This window comes from Sebastes umbrosus, chromosome 1, assembly GCF_015220745.1.
Source record: "Sebastes umbrosus isolate fSebUmb1 chromosome 1, fSebUmb1.pri, whole genome shotgun sequence".
Taxonomy (NCBI): Eukaryota; Metazoa; Chordata; class Actinopteri; order Perciformes; family Sebastidae; genus Sebastes; species Sebastes umbrosus.
The window spans coordinates 27,704,269-27,732,215 of NC_051269.1; the positions used below are offsets into that span (position 1 = coordinate 27,704,269).

The following is a 27,947-nucleotide window of genomic DNA, read 5'->3' on the forward strand; positions in this document are numbered from 1 at the left end:
GAATCATTGTGTTTTCGTTAGCTTAGAATGAGTCCTTCATATCTACATAGGGAGCGAGTCCTCTCCACGGAGTCCGCCATGTTACTCCGCCATGTTTCTACAGTAGCCCAGAACGGACAAACCAAACACTGGCTCTACAGAGAGAGCCTTTCACGTTTTTACATTACCTGAAGGCCACCGTAGTTCTTCAGCACGCTTGTGAAACTGCGGTATCGTGAGGAGCAGAGTGTAAAACCGTGGTACCGCCAGCCGCCGTCTGACTTCCTTTGCTCCTGAAGTAGTGTTATTATGGTATGGATGGCCTCTGAGTGAGGAGAACGGCGTTACCACGGTTTCGTACTGGGTGACTCACGTCATCGCAGGAGTGAGTGGAGGGGTACTCAGTTGCAATCTGCAACCACACCACTAGATTCCGCCAATTCCTACACACTGTAACTTTAAATTGTTTGTTTAGTTATTTCTTTATGTTGTTTTTGAAATATTTGATACGTTGAAAAAAAAGTTGAAATCATATCTTTCTTTTCCAAAAGTCTATAATGTTCTCCATGATTCGGAGGAATGTCACTGGTGAGCTTTTGGGGGAAATACAGGTCACATCACTGTAACGTTCCACACTGGCAGGTATCTGGGTCGACGCCTCTCGTGGCTCTCAGCATCACACCTGCTGTAACAGCAGGCCGGGGACACTGGAGGTTGACAAAGTAGGTAATCGTGTCCCCTCTCAGAGAACACAACTTCTTCTTTTATTCAGTCCAGCCAGACAAGTCACAACTTGCAGACATAATCAAATTTGTTTTTTCCCCATCTTCCCCTTTTGGTTTCACAGTCTGTTTGTAGCAGAAGAAAGGCAGCGTACTTCTATTTTCAGCAATCCACCCGGAGAAGCTGATCCTATAAAACTGTGGCTTCCTCCATGGCGTCTACCCACCTGTATGAGGAGAGGATTTTACATTAGGAGAAAAACAGCATGAACTGCAGCTCTGCTAAAAGAGTAAATTCAGTCACCTAAACACAACCGATTCTTTGCCTGTCAGCATCACGTATAGCTGCATTATTAACTGAGCTAATTTTATAGTGTGCTCCTGAATTTGAAAAATGACAGTATTTTGTCCTAGAGGAGTAAGTTTTACATTTAACGTTTCTGTTTCTGTAGACTCCACACATTGCTGCTGTTCAGAGAAAACACTGAAACTCCAAATCTGGTGTTGCTCGTGTTTCCACTGGAGACCAGTCAAGTCAAGGAATACATGGTCGTCTGTGGGTCAAGCAAAACTATCCAATCTTGGGCCCATAAAACCCCTTTGGGAACCACTGAGTAATGTGAAAGTTAGACTGTTTATCTTAGTTTTTTCCCCCCAGACAGCTTTCTAGCTGTCTTTCTGCATGTGCTTCAAATATCTTGAGAACCGCTCATCCGATCTACTTCACACTTGGCGGGTGTATTGCCCAGAAGGGAGTGCAGTGTGGAATGTGGTGCAATTTGGCTATATGGTGGCGCTACAACAATGAACTTTACGTTTTGACCTGTAACTTTTCAACCGCACGTCTCAAAAACAAAATTTATTTTGAATTGTGTCCAAATCTGATGTTTTGCTACTCCTACAAATTTTGAGCAATCGTCACCAAATTTGGTACAGAACATCTCTGGACAAAGCCCAAAAAGTTACTTTGGCTTTTTGATGTTCAATACAGTTTTGCTATAGATAAACCTCACAGTTAGCTCAAATGCTGTGGGCAGGGCTTATATTACAAAAAATGTCATACTTCCTCAAAGCTTTTTGCTATTGTGACCACATTTGGTGGACATATGTAGATATGATGTCTGAGTGGCAAATTTGGTGCCATTTGGCCAATAGGTGGCGCTGTAGCAGCATCATCTAACTATGAAGAAAGTATTCTCTCTCTGTCTGTCTGTGTATGTATGTATGACTGCCCTTCGCATATCTCGAAAACTGTCGTCGGCCGGCACACGGCACCCTTTAGCGCCTGTTTGAGACACGCCGGACGTTCAATTAACTGCACTGTATATCCATCCGCAGCAACAGTAAACGCTCCGAGAAAGTGCGCCAGGAGTGTGGTGACATACTGTAGTTTAAAGAGCGAAAGAGACACCCACAGGGTGGGTGGGCGTGGAGGTGGATGGGTCCAACAAACACAAGGCTTTCATCCAGGAGACCGCTGTTTGTGTCCTGTGCGTCATGTTACAATCAGCTGTTCGTTCGTGTTCCGTGTTCACAACGTTCAGTGTCATTTTTAAGCCCAACCATGTATTTCTTTCCTAAACCCATAAACTATAGTGGTTGTGTTTCCTAATCCTAACGTGATGCCAAGGGTAACTATAGTGGTTTTGATGTTGAAAATAAAGTGACTCCAAGGAGCGTGACAAAGTGGTAGTATGTGACGAGTTGGGATGAGAACGTGTTGGAACTTCTGAGGGCCGAGCAATCGGCTTGTTCCGGACAGGCATGCGCTCCGAATGGGCACTGCACTAGCATCTTTAAATTGTCAATTTCTAAACATTTTGAAATTAGCTATTGAGGAGGCATGCTTCTCACCTCTGGGCTGTGTGGTTGTCCTCAGCTTTAAAAGAATAATACAAAGTGTTTTTGTGGTAAAGCTGGAAGATGTTGGCCTCCTCCTCTCGACCCTGCTGGTCGGGTAGCTTCACTGTGAAACCCAGTAGAGGTAAACTCTCCGATGCTACTTTCTCCTGCAGACAGAAAATTCATCAGGGAACAGAGATGGATTATAAGATACAGTGATGTAACTGTGGGCATTTCAGCACTTTCAGTTAAGACGGCTATAGAGCTCAAGTGTGTTTACGTGTGAATATGTGCTGTTCAGGTTAAAGGGGAGTGCATGTTTCCCCTCACCTCTTGAGCTCGGTAGGTGTAAAGCACCTTGTCTCTTAGGAGGAACCACAGTCTCTTCCAGTTCCTCTTGGTCTTCTTGCTGCGCTGTAGAGTGCCACTAATGGAGCCTTCCTCTGACACCGTCGCCTGCACAAAACAGGAGCAGGAGGGGACTGATAACTACCAATGTTACTTAGAAAACATGGCACAGTGGATGTGGCTCTCTCATATTTCAGGCGTACCTGGGTGAAGGAAGCCATGCCTTTCCGATGTCTCCAGATGTTGGGAGGATGAATGTTTTGGAACACAGCAGAGAGAGGACGACTGGAGCGGTTTGGACGAGGGCTGCTCTTAGCTGACAGTTCAGACATATCTCCCCCTGCAGATGCATACAGCTTTTGCTTTTTAACCACAGCAGAGGACACGGACGAGACTATAACACCACAATGACAAACTAAGTAGCATGGCGGGTTAGTTGTGCTACTTTGGTGCCTACGTGAGCAAAACCAAAGCAGAGGCTCTTTTTTGTTGAATCATAGTGAGAACATGCACACAAACAGGAGTATAATCTCTAGGGCTGTCCTCGACCAAAGACATTCTTAGTCAACTAACACTCATACAACTTTGTCGACTAATCGATTGGTTGATTGAATCAACAGATCTGTAAAACTGAGTTTCTCCACAAAGAATCACACAAAAGCACCACTTTAAATCTTTTGTTTACCAGAGATGTGCTCACAAGTTTCTTTGAAATAAGTCGGTCAGCATGAAGAAAGCATCAAAATGACTAATCGACTGAAGATATCTTTGTCGACTGAGACCAAAAAACTAATTAGGTAACTAATTGACGAAGAGGCCCTAATAATCTCACAACCCAAGAGTGCAACACACCAAATTCAGTTATGTATACTTTTGTTTGGGCTTGTTTCATACATTTTACATTATCCTCATCCTATACCAAGTCTCCCTTGAACCAAAAACAGATAACTACATTATGGTGCAACTGGCACTGATGTATTTGATGTGCACTAATAGTAGCCCATGACTTTCTTCTTTTATTTCTAATTTTCCTCTTTGTACTAATTCCTTTCTTTCAGAAATTTATTTCCTGTAAAATAGCCTTATTTTTCCAAAATGTGCCAGCTTTATCTGATATTAGTCCATTGTAAGTGGGGCAGAAGAATAACATCACTAAATATGTGGGCTGATAGGCAGACTGACAATCAAAGGGATAAATGTAGCAGAGTTTTCCCACCTCTCTTCTTTAGATCGTTGTAACAGTGATCACACACTTTGGCCATGCGGTCTTTCATGTATTTCAGTGGATATCTGTTCCTGGAGCAGCTCCGACAAACAATCTGTGTCAAACAACATAAAACATTAAAGCACAGGCTCATTAAAAAGCACACACACACATTCAGCACACTCAACGCTCTGATCAAAGACACAAGTTGGTGCATCTCCTAACAGTATTTCCAAAACTCTTTTTCAGGGGACCCACTTTTAAAAATAACAAACCATCTATAAATTGCGAGAAGGGCAAATTTGTGCGTAAATGAACATTCCTGACCATTTTTACTGCCATTTACGCATCACCTTATATTATCTTGAATAGGTAAAGCAGCCATTTCTAAGAGATATACGTTTGATCAATCGAATAAATGCATTTAGGTGGAGTTAACAGCCTCTCGTTTTTTTCCACTCATCAATAAAACAAACAGAGCGTACGCTAGCCTTTCATATTGGATTCAATGTTATAAGTCGGCTACAACTATCAGAACAATACGACTATTCAGCTCCCTCATGTGGCTCAAAGGTGTACTGCAGATATAAATGTTAAATAAAAGACTGAAAGAATATCAGCAAATTTATTTTTTAATTTTTTTATTTGCTAGGGCAGTCTTTGGGAATGACCACCCTAACAGATATCAAAGTATTATAGAGCACTGTGTTTTATTTGCGTGCGACTCACTCTCCCGCAGCCGTGGCAGTGGTGTCTACGGAGAGTGAGGCTGAAATCTGAGGTGCAGTTCATGCACATCATCACTTGTGAAACTGGAACAAGTGTGGGTGCTTTCTCTCCGAGAGTCAGCCGCAGACGATCTCTGGCCTGGTGCAAACACACAGAAACAGAAAAACACACTAAAATACACCGCAGAGATTGATGATGATGACTTATAACATCAATCTCGTTCCGGTTGGGTGAGCATGAGCACGACTGAGGAAAAATGTTATTAAGTAATGACTTAAAGTAACAGTGTGTAGGATTTGGTGGTATCTAGCGGTGCAGATTACAACTTCTCTCGTGTGCCAAACGTGTAGAATTGCTACGGTGGCCGACACAAAAACGCAACTGGCCCTCTGTAGAGCAGCTGTAAGAGTAGAGTGTTTAGAGTGTGTGTGTGTGTACTTGGGAAGTGAGTGGTGAAGCAAGAGAGATAGAGAGCGGCGGCAACGGGAGCGAGTAATGTTATCGACTCTGGCATAAGCAGAAAACGTTAACAATATTTGGTTTGTCCGTTCTGGGCTACTGTAGAAACATGGCGGTCAGCTCCGTGAAGAGGACCCGCTCCCTATGTAGATATGAAGGGCTCATTCTAAGGTAACAAAAACACGGCAATATATCCCCCTAATTGTTACACACTGGTCCTTCAATAGATGAATACAGAGAGGCAAAGGTTGCTCACCTCTCCTGAGCAGCTGTTGAATGCTCCAGATCCTCTGGCATGTTCAGTCACAGTGCGGCTCAGAGTGTAAAACCAGTCTTCTCTTTCAATGAAGGAACTGCAAAACACACACAAGATCATTACATTGTTAAATAAATACAAAAAAATACAAACTACTCTATATTTACCAGTTAGTTTTAACCTTTTCATCACTGCCATCATTAGATAATAGCCATTATTCAGACAGGACACAGTACAGTGTGACCCACCTTGCTGACAAAGTGATGGAGATGTCTGCTCCTTCGATCCTCAGTGCATTTTGGACATTTTCCATGATGGGTTTACTGACCTGAGAAATCAGTAAGACCATAAATCAAAGACCAGGAAGTTAAACTTTCGGACAGTTAAGGAACAGCATATGTTTTCCATTCTCACATACTCTGTTAACTGCAATCAGGTAAATAATTTAATTAAACGTCCATACACAGTATGTATATTATTTAATACTTTCATGGCTGTAGTTTTTACACGTGTACTGCCAGCTTTAATTGCATATTAACTCCTGTGAGATTTTGAAGGGAAAACATGGTTATAAATCAAAGAGATTAGGCGACTTAAAGAAATACTTCACCCTTAAAATGACCATTTGTATATCAATTACTCATCGCGTGTTACCTTCAATTCTACAAAACAAACAAAACAAAACAAAACTTTGTTTTCTCTCATGCCTCCACAGTGAACAGAAGATCCGAAAACGGAGTAAATCCTTGATGAATTGAAGTAAACAGAGGCCAGCTTTAACAACAGCAAAACTACATCATAACATCTGTTTACAAACTCTCACACAATTTATGCAGTATAATCCAAGTCTTGTTTATCCAGTCATATTCTCACTACTTCCCAAACACATGCATTATCGAAAAAATCTTCCTATTTTAAGACACTTCCGCCACAACCTACCATCTCATGCTTGCGCATATAAACTGCGAGTCTGTGCATGAGACAGCAACACATTCTCATCCCAACTCGTCACATACCGCCGCTTTGTCACACCCCTTGGCGTCACTTTATTTTCGGCATCAAAACCACTATAGTTACCCTTGGCTTCACTTTAGGTTTAGGCAACAAAACCACTTAGTTAGGTTTAGGAAAAAACTACATGGTTGGCTTAAAACTACTATGTTTGTAAAGTGAAAATGAAGAGGGGACACAAACAATCAGCTGATTGTAACGTGACCCACAGGACAAGAAAGGCGGTCTCCTGGATGAAAGCCTTGTGTTTGTTGGACCCATCCATCTCTACTCCCACCCGCTCGGTGTGTCTTTTAGCTTTATAAACTATGTCAGCACACTCCTGGCGCACTTTCTATGAGCGTTTACTGTTTCCGCGGAGGGGTTTACATTGTAGTTAACGGTGCGTTTTATACCAGTGCTGAGGGGTGCCTTGTGTGGCGGTATCAAACGCTGACAAAGCCTCTGTATTTGATGCGCTGGAAATGAGAACGGGTTGGAGACGGTAGTGGAGGAAGTGTTTAAAACCTGGCCTCCATTTACTTCAATTCATCAAGGATTTACTCTGTTTTCTGTTTCTCCGTTCACCGTGGAGGCGTGCGAGAAAAACAAAGCTTTCTTCAAGAATTCAAGGTAACACATGGTGAGTAACTGATATACAAATGATCATTTTAAGGGGTGAAGTACTCCTTTAATGAAAGACTCTGACCTTCAAGCCAGTGAGTGGCAGAGTATTCTTCAGTCTGTACTTCCCATCCTGCTGAGGGTAGGTGTACAGCAGCACATCATTCATCTAACAACAGACAGAGATAACACTCATAATTCACAGTAAATCAGCAGAACAGACAAGTAGATGCAGATCAGAGGACATTTTAAAAAGGATAAAAAGACAGGTATTTTTAGAGACACACTTTATCATTCATGTACGTGCAGCAGTTCTCCAGTAGGTGGCACTCTACTACAAAACTTCTATGAGTTCACACAGTTGATTCACTTGATGGGTAAAAATTCACACCAAACTGTGTGTAGAGTTTATCTTATTTTTGACAGGGTGGTGTACAGTCACACTATTGTCCATTTAACACAGTACAGATCTCTACTGGTTAACTTTGACCTCAAAACTTCCCCTCCATATAAAAATGTGCTTTTTGTTACTTGATGATGTTTGAGCTTCACTGTGCAGAATGATATAAATGCAGAGTTTGACACTAGAAGGCTGTTTCGTACACCGAAGGAGGAACGTTTCTCTGTGTGGGAGATCTATAAATGTAAAACCCCTACCTTGAATTTTTATGATCATACATGAATGAGATAACAAAGTAGTTGATATCAAACTGGATCATTACCCTCAGTGTCATTTTTCCAGTGTGTGTTTGTTATGCGACTGGCAACTCCTGCAGACCTGTTTTATTAGGTTGCCTCCAACATTAATAACAGCCGATATAACACATGATCAGCTTCTGGGTGGATAAACTGGCAGGATAAAAGTTACGCAGCGATGATTACCAACATTCCTCCAGAACAGACATTTACGAGGTTTTTTAGTGCCGAGCCCAGAACACAAATTTCAAAAACCCATCAGGAGGGAAAAGCAATGTGCTTTGATGATGCTCTATGGATAATTTGCGAAGGCGTTTAATTTTCTAATCTCTCTTGATTATAACATTTCAGGACTATCTCTGTGTTATGAACTGAATGTCTGGTGCAGTGTTTCCTCTGCCTCTTTTTCAGCTGTCTCTTGCATGAAATAAATGATGCTGTGTTGACCTGGTTGTGACAGGTGGTGAAAATTGACACAAATTACATTGTTATTTATAGTTTATACATAAAGCTTTATCAATAAGATCCTTCTCCCCTCTCGCTACGTCCCTGTTTACTTAAGCATGATATTAGTTAGCTGAAAGCACTGCCTATATTAAAGCTGAAGCCGGTAACTTTGAGCAAACATGATAAAAAAAACTGTCACTATATTCTGACAGTAGTGCATGAGACAGATAATCTGTGGAAAAAAAAACATGTTACTCTGTGTCCATCTGGTGCTCCTAATGGCATTTGCAAGATTTCACCGCACCGAAGAAAAACAACCAATCAGAGCCGAGCAGTCTCTAAAGCAGCTGTCAATCACTGCTCATGAAACTCGCAAACTCTAATCAAACGGTCAAACTAGGCAGCGCTGATGAAATATGAATCAATATTCTGTTACTGTAATTCCATTTCTTGCCTCAAATGTTTTCAGAAACATCTTGTAGTGTACTGTTTATCTGTAAAATTAAAAAGTCTGCTCCAGCTGGTGGGCACTGCTTGGTATTTCCTCAACTGATCTCAACATGGCTGCAGGGTCACAAACTTTCTCATTTTACAACTAAACAGTACACTACAAGATGTATTTGGAAACATTTGAGACTAGAAATAAGCATTACAGTATCAGAATATTGATTCATATTTCATCAGCGCTGCCTAGTTTGACCATTTGATCGGAGACAGCTCGGCTCTGATTGGTTGTTTTTATTCGGGCATGGTGAAAACTTGTAAATGCCATCAGGAGCACCAGAGGACACAGAGGAACATGATTTTTTTTCACATTACCTGTCTCATGCACTACTGTCAGGATATAGTGACTGTTTTATAAGAATAACGTTTTATCATATTTGCTCAAAGTTACCGACTGCAGCTTTAAAGGTGCTGAATACACATCAACCTAATATTTAACAGACAGAATTAAAGTCATAAAGGTTTGCAGGTGCACGCGGATAAGGAGCTGGTGTTGACCTTCCCTGTGCTGTCAGTAAAGAACTGGTACAGGAAGTCAGCATTCAGAAACATCCTGTCAGGAAACCTGCTCTTAATAGCTCAGTCTGAACACAGCAGACAGAAAATGCATGACACTACATTTTACACACCGTGGTTACTGTACACGATGAAGCAAATATAGATATTATAAACCGTAACATAGTACAACCACTGGCACATATGTCTGTTAACCTAAAAACTACAAACAGGAAGCAGAGTTTACCAAAAACAGATGGCGGGGCTGTCGACTCTTCCTGCTGACCTTCATCAGGGTGCCCTCCTTCACAAAGACCTGATTGAAAAAAGCATAAACACAAAACCAAACTTCACAAGTTATCTGATCATGACACCCAGAGGGCATCTGTGATAATCAATGTTGTTTTAAAACCAGGCCGGCTGGGGATTCCCAGCTGAATGACCGTGTAAAGGGCAACACAGGGCAACACAGGGCAACACAGGGCGGGGCAGGGCAGACAGGGTGGGCTGGCAAAGAAACAATGCTGTTATCAGAGTCGTACCCTGCCAGGCTGCAGCAGGTCCCGCTGGCCACGAACGCTGTACTCTATGTTGACCAGACGCAACAAGTTCTCCTGAGACAAAGAGAGACAAAAGAACAGAGAGACGGGAGGAGAAAATATGAGAAATGATGAAAGAGTCCATTACCCGTCATTTTCCTGTGAACTCCAAGCTATTTTCTTCTGCTCGTCTATTTTCATGATTCCCTTTGTTTTAGACATAGTTATGGTCTGTATCAGGTTCTCTTTAGAAGGAGCCACATTATTTAGAAATGTCATCATGTGGCGTGTGGCTCTGACTAAAAATACTGTAGCCATCCAAACACAAGAGCCTCTCTTCTCTCTGAGAGTTTTTGCAAGTTTTTGCAGATCTCAGATCAGATTTCGCAGTTTGCGGGCTCTCTTCTAGACACGTCCCCCCAAAAGGGAAGCCAAAACATCTCAGTCGCCCCCTGGTGGCTGGCTGCAGTATAGGTCATAAATCCCGCCTCCTCCATGGTAGTGGATGGGACATAGGCCAAACTAAAAAGTCAAAGTACACGTCAAATACATTTTTACCAAAGATGATTTCTGTTGTTTTAGGTAGTTCTTATCTGATGTATGTTCAAGTGTTCATTTTTCTGATACGTTTGGTTTTAATTAGTTATTTAAGGAGCCACCATTGTTGTTTAGAATGAATAGTCGCCTCTCACACACATAAACCAAACCCGCAGCTGCCAGTAGCTCCCCATAAAATGCTGATTGATGATTCTGGCTTGCCAGACATAAATGCATTACTTGAAGTCTGACAAGATGGATTTCCGTGTGATATGTGATCCGATCTTGTGACATCCCGAGTATCCGGCTACCGTGCCAAAAAGGCAACTTGGAAAAACAATGTTTCTCTATGTCTTGAGTCTTTTTTTGTGCCAGAGCTTGGTCTCCTGAAAGCAGATTCAACCTTAAGTAAAGAGTATGATTTATACTTATATGACAGAAAAAATAGGTGAAATGTTTTAGTAATATCAGTTTGATAACTTGTTGGGATGCTCTCATATTTCTCCCTCTGTATACATTTAGTCAAACCTGTAGTGTGAAAACACATCAACATTACATTACATTTACTCAGGAAGCAGTTAAATCTCCTTTTTGAATAATCCGTTTAGGACCTAAACTTTAGGTGGATGACTGGGCAGGGATGATTCAAGTTATAATGGGTCGAGTTTTCATACATTTACAGAATTAAATACTTTTGAACACACAGAAACAACCCACATTGTTGGAAATACTAAGAAAAGAGATTCTATAGATGTATGTTTTAATGTCTGCGTGTTCAGTACTGACCCAGGTTCAGGTTAAAAATTAGATGTAATTCTGGATGCAAATGTTTGTTTGTTGGATGCAAGAGTTACATATGCCTACATATGACACTTACTCCATGTTTTAAGCTGTCATTTGCTTGATCTGCAATGTCAGACACCACCACCACAGCAGCTGTAAAAGACAAACACAGAGAGAGAGGAGAATCAGGAGAGACACAACATGTTAAGAAGTGAACAATGAATATTCATATCTGATTAGTTGTTCCTTTGTTCTTCTTCTCTATGTAGAAAGTCACCAAACATTAAAACATAAAATGAGAGCCTGGACTGTGTCTGGACTGTGGTGGCTCCCTTACTGGACATAAGAGATAGTGTTGCTGCAACTGGCCTTCACATGAATTACACATTACAGTCTTCACACAGAAGAGAGCTGAAATGACTGCCTGGTGGGTTTCCACCGCAAACAAAAAAATCTAAATTGGCTCTCTCATGATCGTCTCTTCGTGCCAAATGAGAGCAAATAAATTCCCTGTACACACAGCGTCACAAACACAGGCTAGTAAGGCTCTCCTGTGAGTAACTGCCTCTGTCCACACCGGCTCTGCTGTTTGTTTACGCTACCTTGGGTGTCTTTATACTCCTTGGAATCGGGGGAGAGGTTGTTCAGGTAATCTGTAAGAGGACAGGAGAAAATGAATGCCTCCTGAGAGTCGAGAATGCAAACACTATGAGTGAAATATATGTTCTTAATCAGAAAAGATATTAAATCTTTACACAAGACTCACCAGTGAGGAGCATGCGGTACTGAGCCACACGTACAATGACCTGCAGGAGCTGATGTTTCAGAGACACTTTTTCCCCAGCTGGACTCTGCTGCTGAGACAAATAAAACAAATACAAATTCAACATTTTCACTGTGGCACTGCTGCACGTTAGGGCCACATTTACTGTAGAAATCCACATGACAGATTATAGTTAAAACAGACAGGGACCTTACTGAGTGTGTTAAAAGTTGCACAGAGAAGCAGATTGTACAACAACACAGGAGCTTTGAGCAGAACCACCCCTCATATTTTGTAGTGTGAACAAGGGTGAATAACAGACTGCTGGTCAACACGGCGCCTCGCAGGATAACAAGTGTGTGTTTGTTTGTATATGTGCATGTGAAAAGACAGCAATCCTGCATGTCTATCAACACCCTCTTTTTCAATAATCTCTTTATTAATTATTAGTAATCTCTTTTTCTCGCTCGCATGTCCTCCCACAGTCCAAAGACATGCAGGTTAGGTTAACTGTTGACTCTAAATTGCTCGTAGTTGTGAACGTGAGCGTGAATGGTTGTCTGTCTCTATGTGTCAGCCCTGTGATAGTCTGGTGATCTGTCCAGGGTGTACCTTCGCCCAATGTCAGCTGGGGTCGGTTCGCCTCGTTCCGAGGCCATCCTTACCATAATAACAGTACTTTAGGAGCAACGGAAGTCAGATGGCGGCTGGCGGTACCACGGTTTTACACTCGGCAGCTCACGTTACCGCAGTTTCACAAGCGTGTCGGAGAACTACGGTGGCCTTCAGGTAACGTAAAAGCATGAAAGGCTCTCTCTAGAGCCAGCGTTTGGTTTGTCTGTTCTGGGCTACTGTAGAAACATGATGGAGCAACATAGTGGATTCTTAGTTTCAGGTGATTATACACTAAAGAAAACAAAGTTATGAATATTATATTCCATTTCTGCTAATAGAAATGTTACACACTGTTAATTTATCAGCATGTTTAAAACAACGGTCAGATTTCAAATGGATTTATTTCAAAAGTTTGGAAAAACTATTCGGTCACCATAATCCTGTTTAATATCTCAAAATGATAAACTTTTAATCAATTAAACTCATAATGATTAAAGGCAAACAGAGAAAAAGAGCTTACTGCATGGACATCAATAGCGCTTAGGAGAATCTAAGGACGTTTAAACTGCCCAGCTCTGCAAAGACTTTCTGCCAAGTCTTCTCCTTGGTGGTCTATAAAATAGATGGAAAATATTGAAAACTCCTTCGTCCAAGGCTGGGTAATATTTGATTATAAATCAAACAGTGGATAGTGAACGGATGCTGCAATCTCCCTGTTGAACTGTCAAGCATACTATCGTATATCCTTTTTTATATGTTTCATATTTTAAACTTAATAATAAACTTAATAGCTTCTCTGGCTGACTGGTTTTAAAAACACTGTCTTGTGTGTGTTCGTTTAATTGAGGCTAATTATAACTCCTCACTAAAGTGCATTGTTTGGATATGTTGGGAAATACAACCTACATAAATTTTAAGATCCCCCTGTTTTAAACGAGACGTTCGGCGGTTAATTGTTGTTCTGAGTGGCTCATACCGAACGTATTAGCTCTTAACATCTGAACATGTGGTTTACTTTTCCTTTGGGTGTCATGATAGTTTCCTCTAACAGCCAAGAACACGGTGTAGTTGTTGCTCTAAATTAAATCACTACTTTTATTCACTTAGCTGTCTGACCTTCGCTTCAAGCTTTCAATCTTTTGCTTTTAGTCACAAGGGCTCTCTTCTCAGACACGCACACAGGCCAGTTCCACACACCTAACCATCGCCATCTCTGCTACCACAAAACACACACTTCATCTTTGTCACTGCACACAAACACACACTGAACTCTGCTGATAAGACATAATGTGCAGAGATAAGAGAGGCTCTTGATAACTCAAATATATGAGGTTGAAAGCAAAGTTTCATTAAGTTATTTTTAATCAAAACCTCTGTAATTTTTCACCACCTCATCAAGTGTTTTCTATTAAGATATTTCAATTATTCCAAACATTACCCAGTCGTGTTGTTCTCCTGGTGTTTACACATGTAAGCAGTGAATAAAACCTTTACATCAAATGTGCAAATTATATGTTTTTCATGCACGCTGGACTTCCACATTTTATTTTCTATGAAGTATGAATTCGTGGGAACACAGTGGAAGAGGTAGTGACGGGTGAGGAAGAGGAGGATGAAAAGCATACAGGGTCAGGAAACCCCGCTTAAAATACAGTAGGTGATAGACTCCTTTCTCATTGTCAGTAGACGAGTGTCACGTTGGACGTTATGAATGCACCGGCCGTTACTAGGGACGTAAATCACGGGTCATCATCACCATACGATATTATATTGATTCTTTGGACAACAATACAATATTTGCTGATATCATGACGTCTGCCAAGATATAATTTTGATTTGATTTAATTCAGGGGCCTGCGATGGATATGAGATAATACCACATGATTTATATCAACTCACAAAAAGCAACTAAAATAGAATTTTACAATTTTATTACTGGGCTCTTCCAGACATTTAAATGAAAAACAATCTATTCTTTTTATTAAAAGGAATAAATATAAAGAGGGAATTTCAAAATAAAGGTTTAACTTAAAGATGACAATATGTGTCAATATTTTCACTTTGAATTGATGATATTGGATCGTTGATCATTGAATCGATGTATTGATCCAGATGGATGCATCGTTACATCCCTAGCCGTTACCAGAGGCAGGCTTAGTAAACGGGGAAAATCTGTTACTTTATTCAGTCTCTCAAACTCTCAAACCAGAGTTGGTGATTGTTGGAACAGTGGAGAGACTAACAAAGACGGTTTTGATAAGTTTTTATTTTGTTTCTGTCGAGTTTCAGTGACGTGTGTTTCTGTCAAAGGAGTCTGGTGGCTTTGAGGAGAGCATATTATTTGTATGTTTTGTACCATAATAAATTATAATTATTGTCCAAATCCATGTTGATTTTATTTAATATATATTCACTTCAACGTGCATCACATAACATTAGCGTGTTCACCCGGGTGTCATGTTTCCATCATTGCCTATCGGAGCTGGAGCCGGTTTTTTTTGTCCAGTGAGAAAGGGGCTTCAATGTACCCAACTGTGCTGTGTTATTGTATTGTCTACCAGATCATTACATGACAGAAGCCAATAAAATAGTACTTTACATACATAAGTATGAACTTGTGGCAAGTAAAGATATTCCTCATAGTATTATCATAGTTGAGTGTTTTCCCATGAGCCCATCAGAGGCATTTATTCTCAGAGAGATCTATTCATATCGTGGTATATTTGTGTGTATATAACTTTGAGAAGGTCTGGTTTTAAATGTTGATTTTCATGGATTGCATTATGTGTTGCATCATTACGCATTTTGTGTTTAGAGTTACAGAAGCACTGCAGGTCTGACCTCAAACTGGTGAACAATGGCTGCAAAGGCAGGTGAAGTCCGACAGCTGTCGTCCAGCAGGTTCATACTTCGATCGTAGTGGCCGATGTAAGTGGTGAACACCAAGAACTCTGCTTTTCTTGACAGGTAGATGTCTGCAATCCTCTGACTCTCCTCCCTGAATGATGGAGAAACAGAGGTGAGGGGATGGATTCCTTTACAGTTAAAGCTACTGTGCATCTCAGTATTACCAGCGTTGGACGGTGTATGTGTCTCACCAGTTTCGGATTCGATTCTCCAGCTCGGTGAGGATTCGGCGGTGCAGGGTGTAAACATCAGGCAGCTCATTGAGAATCTCTCGGAGCCTCTCTTCTTCCAACACAGGTTCCCCCTCGTCCCCGACTGCTGCCCCAACCGCTTCCCGGAAGTCCTGGCACACCGACGAGTCCGGAGGAATGGTTATTTTTCATAGTTTGTGTTCAAAATCTTACTAACCTTACAATTTCACTGAAGTCTGCATCTCTCCCCTGTTTTTCCCTCCCTTCTTTTGCATTAGTGTAACAACAAAATATCTGACAGCAGGAAGTACATGAGCTATTATATCAACAAATCTCATCATCGATAAGAACACAGTAGTTGTGGTGTAGGTCACACCAGAGAGATAAATCTAGGAAAGGGAAGTGAGAGGGCAACATTTGTCCTCATTATCACTGCTGAGGTGCCATCGAGCAAGGCACGAAAGCCCTAACTGCTCCGGTGGAGCTGCTCAGAGGCCAACAGTTCAGATCACTGTGTTTGTAGTAGTCTATACCGTCTATACTGTTAAGCGTCTTTGAGTCCCTGAAAAGCGCTATATAAGTCAAATTTATTATTATTAATATTATTATTATTATTAGGGGTGTTGCAATACATCATTATTAACGATTATTGCGATATTTAAAGGTATAGTGTGTAGGATCTGGCAAAATCTCGTGGTGTGGTTGCAGAGTTTAACAAACTGAGTACTCCTCCGCTCACTCCTCCCTTTTCAAGACTGCAGTAACGTGAGCCGCAGAGTGCAAAATCGTGGTAACGCCGTTCATCTCTCTCAGAGGCCATCCTTACCGTAATAACACTACTTTAGGAGCAACGGAAGTCAGACGGTGGTTGGCGGTACCACAGTTTTGCATTCTGCAGCTCACGTTAGCAGTTTCAGAAGTGTGTCGGAGAACTACGGTGGCCTTCAGGCAATGTAAAAACATGAAAGTCTGTCTCTAGAGCCAGTGTTTGGTTTGTCCGTTCTGGGCTACTGTAGAAACATGCCGGAGCGACATGACGGACTCCGTAAAGAGGACCCGCTCCCTATGTAGATATGAAGGGCTCATTGTAAGCTAACGAAAACACAACGATTTTTAGTTTCAGGTGATTATACACTAATGAAAACATAGTCATGAATATTATATTCCATTTCTGCTAATAGGTCCCCCGAAATGTTACACACTGGTCCTTTAAAAAGGAAATATTGATATCATGTTAATAATACACATATGATAATATCATGTAAATAATTAAGCACCTTTTTAATCACTTTTGTACAGTTAGAGTTACAGACTTTCTCTCCACCTCCCTACACTTGTTATTTGAATGTAATTAATTTGCCAAAAAAGAGACAAAACAGACAATAAACTAAATTGAAGATGAATTTGACTGATAGCATTATTATTATTGCGATAATATCGTTATTATGAATTCTTTTGGCCACGATAATTGCATGAGAATTCCCTCCCACAGAGGATATCTAAACGTATAAACATACAAATATAGATGCATCACTTACCTCCTGGAGGAGCTTGAGGGCTTTCACATGTCTGTGGACAGAGAAATAAAAACACCATCAAACAGGGAGCCTGAATAGTTTTGACCGATTAGCAGAGATGTTTGATAAGGCAAATTAGTTTAGGTGTAACTTACAATCTCTCTGAATCCACCAGCTCTTTGGCGATGTAAAAGGCTCTGGATCGGCCATCAGGCTGTAAACAATCATATTATTTACTTGCAATAAGCCCAGGGTTAGGAAGAGCTGAAGCATTTTGGCACCAGTTCAATAAATATAGCTGGCTCCCCCTCTCCACATCACCTCCAAGTGGCAATCAAATTCTAAATAATGAGGACAGCGTTGTAGTTGCCCATTAACCTCCATTAACCCACATTAAGATCCTGGCTTGTGAGGGCAATTTAGCAATAGCCCAAGGTGAAAACAGTTCACTTTGTTTTATTTGATCCTTTTTTTTCTTCAAATCTGTCGTAATTTCTACCAACAATTTGGAAAAAGGTGACACAAAACAAATTAAATCACTTTTTAAAGGACAGTGGTTAGCAGTCATTTGGTGAAAACAGTCGATTGAACAACATTATTAATTAATTGACTAACAATAATTTAAAATTTCAGGAATCTAAAATTCTTCAATATATTGTATAGATATGTATTTCCCCCTCTACACAAATTCAACACACATTTGTCAGAACTAACCTGTCTGTCATAAATGCTGTCTGCACATCCCTCTTCCTCTTCAGAGGTGCGTCCTTGGTCTTCTTCACCCGCCGTATCTCCCTCGACGTCACCCACTGAGACAGTCTGAGGAGCGACGGCCACCGAACACACGTTGTAGGCTTCGGTATAGGCACTGGTGAGAGAGAAGGGGTGCTATGGTGAAATATAGCATACATTACATACAATACATGCATACAGTAAACAGGTGATTATAATTACTGAGGGTCAAGCAACAACAACTCACTGATCCCAACGAGTACCATCACATTTTCCAAATTTTGGCATTGACATGGTACCAAAGTATCAGTTCTTGTGACATCCCTACATGTCTGTACAGTCAAGATGAAGCCAGTTAGCTTAGCTTAGCATAAAGACTAGAAACAGGGGGAAACAGCCAGCCTGGCTCTGTCATAAGGTAACAACATCTGTATATCAGCACCTCTAGAAATCACAGATTAATGTGTTATATCTTGTTATATCTCAAGACAAAATAAAAGTAAGAAAAAAATTATTTTGTATAAGAAATATAAATGCTCTTCTTTCTTTTTCCTTATACCATCCTGTTGTCTTCCCGTCGACCATGCAACTTTTGTCTCCCCGGGTCAAAATTGACCCGGTCTGGTTTGACTGTTTATAAAGCATACAGTAAAAACTATCACCCAATTCTGTGTTACACCTTTTTGGCCAACTTCATTCCTAATTATTAAGTTGAAAAACACTTTTTTGGGGAAATTAAGGTTAATAAACCTAATTTTAGTGAAATTATACCAAATGTTTTTGTTAAAAAAAAGCAGATATTATGAATTATTTTGACTATAGTTATTATCAGAGGAACATAATGTTGATGGATTATCACATTCTGGTATAATGTAAACTTTCAATCAGAGTATTGTTTCGAAAGCATTTAAAACATTTTTTAATAGCAGCACATAATGATACTTGTGGTAATGACCCGGGAAGACCACAGATGCTATAGATTTGAATAAAACAACCACAATTCAACGAAAGTAGTGGTCAATATATATATATATATATTTTTTGCAAAGACCACAGTAGGCAACCATCCATGTTATATTGGGACAATTAGATTAAAGAAATCCATATTTATGATATAATGAAGTTTGAAAATGGGTCAAATTTGACCCGAGGACAACAGGAGGGCTAATCCTCTTGTGACCCCTTGGTGGGGTGCTGACCCCAAGGCTGGGAGCCACAGGTAGACCGTATGGCTCAGTGGTTTTATAATATGAACTGAGTTCGGTCCCTAAACCTTCATTCATGTGAGAATAAATCTGATGAATTTCATCTAACCATCCGAGCCATCTTTATGGTCCTTTATGGTCGTCTACATTGAAATATCACTATAATAAACACATTCAGCGTTAGAAGAAAATGTGAATAGATAAAACATTGGTGGTCTAGAGAAACCAATAAACTGATCCTGAAAGGCCTGCAGTGACAACTGTACCCAGCCAGGGACGCATGTCGGTATTTTATGCTACGAGATTCTCTTCTGCAGGGAGCCCAAATGAATATGTTAATGGCTGTGGCTCAGTGGGGAGGGTAAGTTATGCAAATAAAAACACGTCCTTAAGTTACAGTAGTGATGCAGTAGTCCTCTATGTGACCAATTGCCTTGCCAATGTTTCCGCCATGTTTCACTCCGAGCACCGTTTGAGTTAACCCCACTGAGATGCAAATTAGCCACGTATGAACGACATATGTGAGCAGTTCAGATCTCTGCATCTCACACATTAGAGCTGCATGGCCCATTACTGCTCTCTGGATCAAACTTTGGATGAGATACCAAGGGGGGTGTTTGAACCACAAACTACAAGCACGGTTTCTATATTAGGCTTTTATATCACCTCTACAGAAACTGCCTCTGTCACTTCTCACAGTCCTGCTATGCTGTATGAAGGCTCAAGGCGACATCTATGGAGGTAAATTACAGAAGGAGATAAAAACGTATCCATTTTCATTTCGCCTCAGGTTCATCGGTGAGCCTATTTGTTCCGGTGATAGCAGTGATGGGGCAAATGATCTCCAAACCATGATCTGCTAATATTGCCCCTTCAGGCTACTGTAAAACTTACAGCCTCGACCACCGACTCTGCTGTCCATCCACATATTGCTTTGCTATGATTACAGGCGCTGTGTTCACTGGAGGCTCAAAGTGTGGAAAATATCATATATAATAACCATACCACTGTCTTTAGTGTTAGCATAGACAGCTCAGGTTCTTACACAGAGCCATGTCACTTCTGCTGTTGAAAAGCAATGATATAAAAAAGAGCTAGCGCTAAATGAGGCGTCCAATGCTTTAACAGACTTTGAAGTCTTACCTTCCGTAATTTGCTTTAACAGTAGTCGGGGGAAATAAGTATCTTTCTCAGATTTATATACAGATTTGATTTACTCAAGATCATGGTTGCATGGTATGGAGTACAAACAAAATATGCAATAATGACTAAACATGGCACCCAGGAGGGATTAAGTGCAAGATAACATTCTTCAAGATGGCACCGAATTTACATATTCAGTAACTTTTGGCTCATCCAAATGTAATAACAAAATGATTTTTAGCAGACATTAATTATTCAGCAAAGGGGACCTGGAAGTGAGCCCGCAGTTACTAATGATCATTTTCACCATTGATTAATCTCCTCGTTATTTAACGTAAAAACGTGAAAGGCTCTCTCTAGAGCCAGCGTTTGGTTTTGTCCGTTCTGGGCTACTGTAGAAACATGGCGGAGCAACATGGCGGACTCCGTGAAGAGGACCCGCTCCCTATGTAGATATGAAGGACTCATTCTAAGCTAACGAAAACATAACGATTGTTATTATCAGGTGATTAGACACTAATTAAAACATAGTTATGAATATTATTTTCCTTTTCTGCCAATAGATCCCCCTAATTGTTACACACTGTTCCTTTAAGTATCATTTTACACTAAATAACAGTAAAGGATTTAAATTAATGTGTAAAATTTTGTGAGTTTTACAATTTATTTTAATTAATTAATTAATTAATTTGTGTTTATTTCTGATTTATGACTAGAACAACTTGAACCACAGTGCTGAACTGCATCTTGAATTAATCTTCAGGTTCCCAGCTTTCAGATGATGTACACCACTTCTATGTGACATCTACTGTTGACCTGCTATCTTCCCCTAAAGACCCCCTGTACCCTCCTAAAAAAGAAAAAAACAGGTCTATTGTGGGTCTCAGAGGGTTAAAACACTTTTAAAACTTAAGAAGAAGAAGAAGATGTTGTATTTACTTGTATTTATGTGTATTGAGAACTTAAGGAAATATTGCATTTTAATATCAAACTAGATTTCTGTGCTTCCAGTATTTTAGAGCCTTTATTGTACAGTTTTTGTTGCACACACGACCACGATGGTAGACATGATGAGAGGGAAGCGCTGCAGTGAACAACTGCTGACTACAGAACATACTGAGATCTTATCTCAGCCTGCTGTTCCTGACTGGCTCGAGAAGAGCAATGACTCCAAAATGCTCTGACTATTAATCATCCTGAGCGGCCTGTATGATATGGGCACAGCCAACAGGAATGCAGGGGGGATGGGATAATGTCAGCACAGCATGGTTGATCATACCAACAAATAACACCACAACAGGGAGGCGAGAGGCTCTACCTGCAGCACCAACACAAGGGCCTGCTTTTACACCTAAAAAGATGAGTTATGAATGAAATCAGCCTGTTAGATCTCACGAGGCCACCCCCACCTCCAACACCACCTCCAGCGTTTCCTTCTCTACCACCCAACATGCCCCGACAACACACAGCTGAGGCCGAGTGCATCTCACTGCATAGCATGAGGGACGCTAGTGCCCTAGCCTCCATACCACTGATCACCACTTCCACTGTCTGCTGTGATCGCAGCGTCAGGGGACTCAACATAATAAATAGTTATAAATCCTCCTCCCCAGGGGCATTGTTAAACCCACACAGTGGCCGAGCAGTAATAAAAAAGACTTGTGCTGGGTGTAAAAGATGGCAAGGATCACTAATATTATGTCCAGCTGCATCAGTCTACATGAACACACACCAGCAGCAGCACGGCTCTATGGATGGCGATGGCGGCCAGTCGGTACTTTGTTCCAAACTGAAATAGCTCAACAACCATTGGATGGATTGCCATGAAATTTTGCACAGACGTTCATGTACCCCAGAGGATAAATCCCAACACCCAATTTGACTGTTATCAGACCATTAAATAGGCATTATTGGTCACCGTAAGCACCATAGATGTGGGTAATTAGGGGCCTACTACCCTACTACGTTGTAAAAGTTAAAGTTAAAAGCAGCACGTTCTTACATGTAAAACTGAATGAAACGTTACGTTTTGAACACAAACAAAAAGGCTTCTTTAGGTTTAGACAACAGAATACAACTTCTTTAGGTTTAGGGAACAGTTAAGTTTAGGGAAAAACGTGTGTATGTATCAGAAAGTGAAAAGTGAAACTTAACGCTTGTGAACACAAAGACAACTACACGTTGTTAGTTTCACACTGGATACGATCCCGGACTCCAGGGTGAAAGCCCTGAGTCTTGTGTCGCATCCATCGCCCCTGACCTCCCCTAATAACGAGTTCCACGCTGTCAATACCACAGCAAGACTTACGCCAAAGAGTATAGGAGCAAAGAGAGAAAACTCTGGTGCTTTTTTTAAAACAGCCGCTGCCGCCATTTTTGACTGAATACGCTTATTACATTTTGTTGTTCATCACAGGCCATTTCGGTAGAATATGACATTAGAATAGAAAGAATTTTCTTTTACTTTTGTACGGCACTTTTCATGCGGACGTTTTACTGGCGTCCGGTAGTCGCTTTCAGTCCAAAATGGCGGAAGCGTAGCTTTGCTGCTGGGCGCTGATGTTGCAATGGAACGAACAATTGACTTGCACTTCTTGGCGATATACGTTCTTTGCTTCTGCTTCTGATCCTGTCATAATTACTACGTTCTTTTAATAATAATGAATTTAATTTATATAGCACACTTTAAAATACAGCAAAATCTCAAGGCGCTTCACATAAAAGGTAGAACAATCAGGCTTAGAGGTCAGTTTTAATATCAGATTTAAAAACAGCAAGTGAGTCTGAGGCCCTAATTGATCCTGGGAGCTGGTTCCACAGGCACGATCCTCAATGCTTTTCAGCTTTGTCCGTGGCACGGTGAGAAGGTTTGAGCTGCCAGACCTGAGTGTCTGGGGTAAGGAGCTCCTCCTTTATACCTCTTTTCAGTGATCTACCATGTGAATAGATGATAAAACCTAATATTGGGTGTAGTAGGCCTCTAATGAGACACGTCTATGGTGCTTATAGCGACCGATGGCCTGATAACAGTCTAATCGGCTGATCCCAATGACATTGGCGATACCTAGGCTTTTTCTCTAGCACCATCAGATCAAAATTTAAAAACTCAGATTTGTAGACTCTTGTTGACTTGTATACATACCTTTCTGTTTCTTCTTCAGGTGACTGAGTTTTACTCTTGAACCCAGGGAGGCTGCTCATGTCCACGTAACCGTCAGTGTCGTTGGCAGAGGACAGCTTCTGACTGGGACGGTCAAAGTAGTCTGCGAACGCTGGCTGTCGGACGGGCCTCCGCTGCGGCACCTGAAGGTTCTCGTAATCCGAACTGATGGCGGGAACATTCTCGTAGTCTGAGGTATCTGCGTTGGGGAAGGAGATGGAGCGAGGCTTGGTAAGGGGAAGAGGTGTGAAAGGCACACGGGAGCGGTCCTCGAAGGACTCCACCCGGACGACGCTGCGATTGAGAAAGGCCACAGAGTTTCCTTTTCTTTTGCTCTCCTTGTAGAGCAAGAAGGCGGAGGCCGGCTCGGATGAAACATGAGGTTTACTAGCAGAGCGTGAGTTGAGGTGTGGAGAGCTACTGATGCTGCGTCTGTCTGGATCCAGCAGTCTGCAGGGCGTGTGGTGGTTGGACTCCGCTGAGGACTTAAATAAGGACGGGTTGACATCCACCGCAGGCTTGCTCTCTGTTTTCCGCCTAAATTTAAGCATCAGGAAACGCTTAATGGAGGATTTCTTTTTCCTGTTTTTCTCTGAGTCTCCTTCGATGAAAAGCGAGGGGGAACTCTTTGTGATGGGTCTTTTGGTGATGTAGGCCAGCTCAAACGGAGGAGGGATACCCGCTACAGACGTCGGAGTGGACAGGCCGCTGGATGACAGAGGTGAGCACCGTGAGAAGCTTCCAGATGAACATATGGCACCTCCCTGTCTTGGGGATCCATCCCTGTAGCTGTAGATACCCAGAGGCATGTCCTGTCCCTCCATGGAGAGGGAGCGGGGGTACAAAGACAAATAGTGGGGTTTGCCGTAGCTCTTGTGCCGCGTTGAGCTGATCATGGGGCTGCTGCTCAGTGCAGGTTGTCCAAATCCACTCATGTAGGGCCTCTGAACGAACTGCACTCCTGTCTCCGCCACGTTATTATTAACGCGGTGTGACAGTGAGCAGGAGCGCATCTCTGCTGTCCTCTTATGAAAAGGAAAAACATTTTCACCCTCGGAGCAATGCCCTGGCTCCTCGTAGACATGCTCATCACTGATGTCCTGCTCCGTGTCAGTGGTGTCGTCCAGAAACGGCACTATGTGACCGTCCAGGTCTTCCTCGAAGACATCCGAGTCACTCGGGGAAAGCAGCTGGCTTTCCGAGAGAGAAGACGTCAGCGAGGTGTCGGTGTCCGTCGGCACTGAGATGGATACCAGTCTGAACCTCGGCACATGATCGAGCAAGGCCTCCGGTGTCTGAGGTCTGGGTTCGTCTGTCCTTTTCTGATATGTTCTCACCTTGTTTTCATCGCTGTTGTAGCCGCTGTACTCAAGACTGTTGCCAACCTGCACGTAATCCTCAGAGGACACACACTCCGTTTGTCCATTTTCTGCCGTTTCCTCATATTTCCCGGCTGATACTCCACTGCTGTTTACAGACGAAAGTGGACTCTGTGGGAGTCCGTGAGCTTTGTTATTCCTTTGCATCATCTCTCTGTTGATAATGTCCTCTGAGGAGACGTAATAAGGCTCGTGAGTTGGATCATCCTCTATGGCGAGACGTCTCTTAGTCGCATCACAGACCTGTTTCTGGCCTTCGGGGATGAAGTCATAAAAACTAATGTTCTGTAGGTTTTCCCCCCTTTCTTTCATTTTATGGCCACATTTAAACTTCAGGATGTTACAAGTGATGCCACAATCAGGAGCGGATTCCTCTTCTTTCTCCTCGCCATCTATTAGAAAAACTTGTTGTGTATCAGTGTCCTTCGTGTTTTCACTGCTGAGGAGACCCAGTTCGTCTGTGAGGGACTCAGTTAAATCATCTGCTGTGCAGTCACCTGTTTCATCCTCCTTGATCTGGAGACTTTCCCTCTCCCTCACGCCTGGATTTCCAGCAGAATAGCAGTCTGCCTCCTGGTCGATGCTATTAACAGAAATGTCTCCCATCGAGAGGCCATCTGTGTCGGCCAGCGCCTCGCCCGCGTCACAACCTTCGGCATCCATGTCCTCCGTCACGTCTGTGTCAACCATCTCCACCATGTCCTCGGAGGAGTCGGCTATGAGCCCGGCATCACTGACCCAAAGTGTTTCCAGGGAGTCCACCTCCTCTGTTAGAGCGCTGTCTGTTAACCTCCAGTCCTCGTCCATCTTCTGCATCACGTCTTCTTCCTCCTCCTTCTCTTCCTCTGTCACCTCTCCGTCCTCCGCCCTCTGAACATCTTTCTGTGGTGATTTGAGGATGTAATCAACCACTTTGTTTAGACCGTTCTCTGTCTCTTGCTCTTCATCAACCTCGCCATCTGAATTTAATGACCCGCCATTGATGCATCCTCCCTGGTTGCCATTAAGCTCTGGTGTGACTTTAGGTTTGGGGGCTATAGAGGGTTTGGGGCCCCTGGCTGCAGACATGAGAGGGGAGGGCAGCTTCAGGCTGGCGTGACAAACAAATCTTGGCTTTGGAGCAACAGAAGGCTTGGTGCAGTCTGAAAGAACAACAGGAAAAGGAAACTGTAAGATTACGCACTTTAAAATAGCTTACAGGTCATTTGTATTGTGTCCCTCTGACGTAAAACTGCTCAAAGACTCAAACTTCTCACATAATAAAACTGCAATAGTGTGTTTTTACAGTCACATTTAGAAGATTATTGTCACAGTTTGAACATTTTTCTTCAAAAAATACGCACCATATTTGTTAAATCTGGCAACCTATCAAATGTAAGTCAGCTGGAAGCTTTATGAATACTTTGCAGAAAGAGCTACCCAAACTAAAGTCATATAAGGACATAATAAGAGACTTAAAATCTTTGCTTTTACATCCTTTGAGAAAGAATTAAAAAAAAATGGAAGGGATTTCCCTGACTCACTTCCTGTGATTCAAGCCAGAGAAACCCCTCTCAGGCCGCATTTACTTCTTTAAGAAAAATACTTCATACACAGTGACAAAAAAAAGCAACAAATATAATTCATGTGTATTTTATACATGACTTAACCCATGCACAACATATGATCACTTTCAGAGAAGGACCTACATGATAATAATGAGGAAAATTAGGCTCACCATACTTCTTTGCTTGAAGAAATAACCATGCACTCAAGATTTTTTGGCATATGAGTGTATCTATCCTCACAACTAAAAAGAAAATACTTTATGTTGTTTCTTTCTTTTAAAGGTCATGAGACCTACGATACGATATGATACAACTTTATTGTCAGTTTGCACTGAAATTCATTTTGCATCCATAGGCAGTTCAGTTTGAGGAAAAAGTACACATACAATAGACATACTGTTACCATAGACAGACAGACAGGTAAGACTCATCAGACAAAAAACAAAACACATCACAATTATTCATACATAACCCATTACAAAATGACCATCTGTCCTCTGGATTTACATGTCTTTAGCAGCACATTAATTATTATTTAGCACCAAGATGGACCTGTGGATGTTTGCTCAAGTATTTACACCCAAATGAGCTCAATCGGTGCTAAATCACATTCAAACATCAGATTTAAAGTGAATAATTTACCAACATAACACTGATCTCTGCTCTGACATAAAGATACACTGCTTTAAACACACTTTGGTTTACATCCTGTACCACTGAATTCACCATCAACGTAGAAAAAAAGTAAAATTAAGAAGATAAGATAAAAAACTAAAAGTCCAGCTCCATGCATAATACTCACTCAAATACACTAAATATCGAGCTCACAGTGGAATAACCAGCCTTTAGAATAAATCTCACCTGTGTTCATGTTTGCGATGCGACCATCTCCAGCATCTCGTCCACTAAAGCAGCTTCGGTACACAAAATGTTAAATAACTCCTCTGAAGTGCGACCAGAGAGTGAGACTGAAGAAGAGCTCTGTCTGCTCTTCCTCTGAGAGGGAAAACGCTGCTCAGCTGATCCGCTGTGAGTCCTACAGCAGGACGCGACTGGAAACCAAATGGAGAGAAAAAAAATCCGCTCAGCAAAGACCAGGATCCCTGTTACACCAGCAGAGACCAGGATCCCTGTTACACCAGCAGAGACCAGGATCCCTGTTACACCAGCAGAGACCAGGATCCCTGTTACACCAGCAGAGACCAGGATCCCTGTTACACCAGCAGAGACCAGGATCTCTGTTACACCAGCAGAGACCAGGATCCCTGTTACACCAGCAGAGACCAGGATCCCTGTTACACCAGCAGAGACCAGGATCCCTGTTACACCAGCAAAGACCAGGATCCCTGTTACACCAGCAGAGACCAGGATCTCTGTTACACCAGCAGAGACCAGGATCCCTGTTACACCAGCAGAGACCAGGATCCCTGTTACACCAGCAGAGACCAGGATCCCTGTTACACCAGCAGAGACCAGGATCCCTGTTACACCAGCAGAGACCAGGATCCCTGTTACACCAGCAGAGACCAGGATCCCTGTTACACCAGCAGAGACCAGGATCCCTGTTACACCAGAAGCAGCAGCAGCAGGTCCAGTCAAGTGCTGAACATGTTAACAGCAGCCTACAACTGAAA

At 41.9% G+C, this 27,947-nt stretch overlaps 1 protein-coding gene across 3 annotated transcripts; it reads right to left on the reverse strand.

The window, feature by feature from the left end:
- Positions 1 to 210: 210 nt before the first annotated feature.
- Positions 211 to 27,608, reverse strand: LOC119497713 (FYVE, RhoGEF and PH domain-containing protein 5-like). Of its 3 annotated transcripts, none has more exons than XM_037786068.1 (21): positions 27,175 to 27,608; positions 23,370 to 25,908; positions 17,862 to 18,015; positions 17,303 to 17,361; positions 17,169 to 17,199; positions 15,631 to 15,782; positions 15,374 to 15,530; positions 11,921 to 12,008; positions 11,757 to 11,807; positions 11,249 to 11,307; positions 9,838 to 9,909; positions 9,543 to 9,611; positions 7,239 to 7,322; positions 5,788 to 5,867; positions 5,540 to 5,636; positions 4,825 to 4,962; positions 4,108 to 4,210; positions 3,095 to 3,231; positions 2,874 to 2,999; positions 2,556 to 2,710; positions 211 to 928 (listed from the first exon to the last, which is right to left on the reverse strand). In XM_037786068.1, exons 1-21 carry the CDS (start codon positions 27,182 to 27,184, stop codon positions 892 to 894), a joined length of 4,398 nt encoding a protein of 1,465 aa, XP_037641996.1. In that variant the 5' UTR covers positions 27,185 to 27,608; the 3' UTR covers positions 211 to 891. The 3 variants fall into 3 exon arrangements, with proteins under 3 accessions (XP_037641996.1, XP_037642004.1, XP_037641991.1); XM_037786076.1 differs by having other exon boundaries at positions 2,901 to 2,999; positions 11,921 to 12,011; XM_037786063.1 differs by having other exon boundaries at positions 11,921 to 12,011.
- Between the last annotated feature and the right edge of the window lie 339 nt (positions 27,609 to 27,947).

What these genes read in the sequence shown, in the direction of transcription:
- LOC119497713 (XM_037786063.1), bottom strand. An exon ending in CCCTCAAGCTCCTCCAGGAG is followed by an intron (nt 15,783 to 17,168) that starts GTAAGTGATGCA and finishes TCGGTGTGCCAG; the next exon opens with GACTTCCGGGAAGCGGTTGG. An exon ending in TCCATCACTTTGTCAGCAAG is followed by an intron (nt 5,637 to 5,787) that starts GTGGGTCACACT and finishes TGTGTTTTGCAG; the next exon opens with TTCCTTCATTGAAAGAGAAG.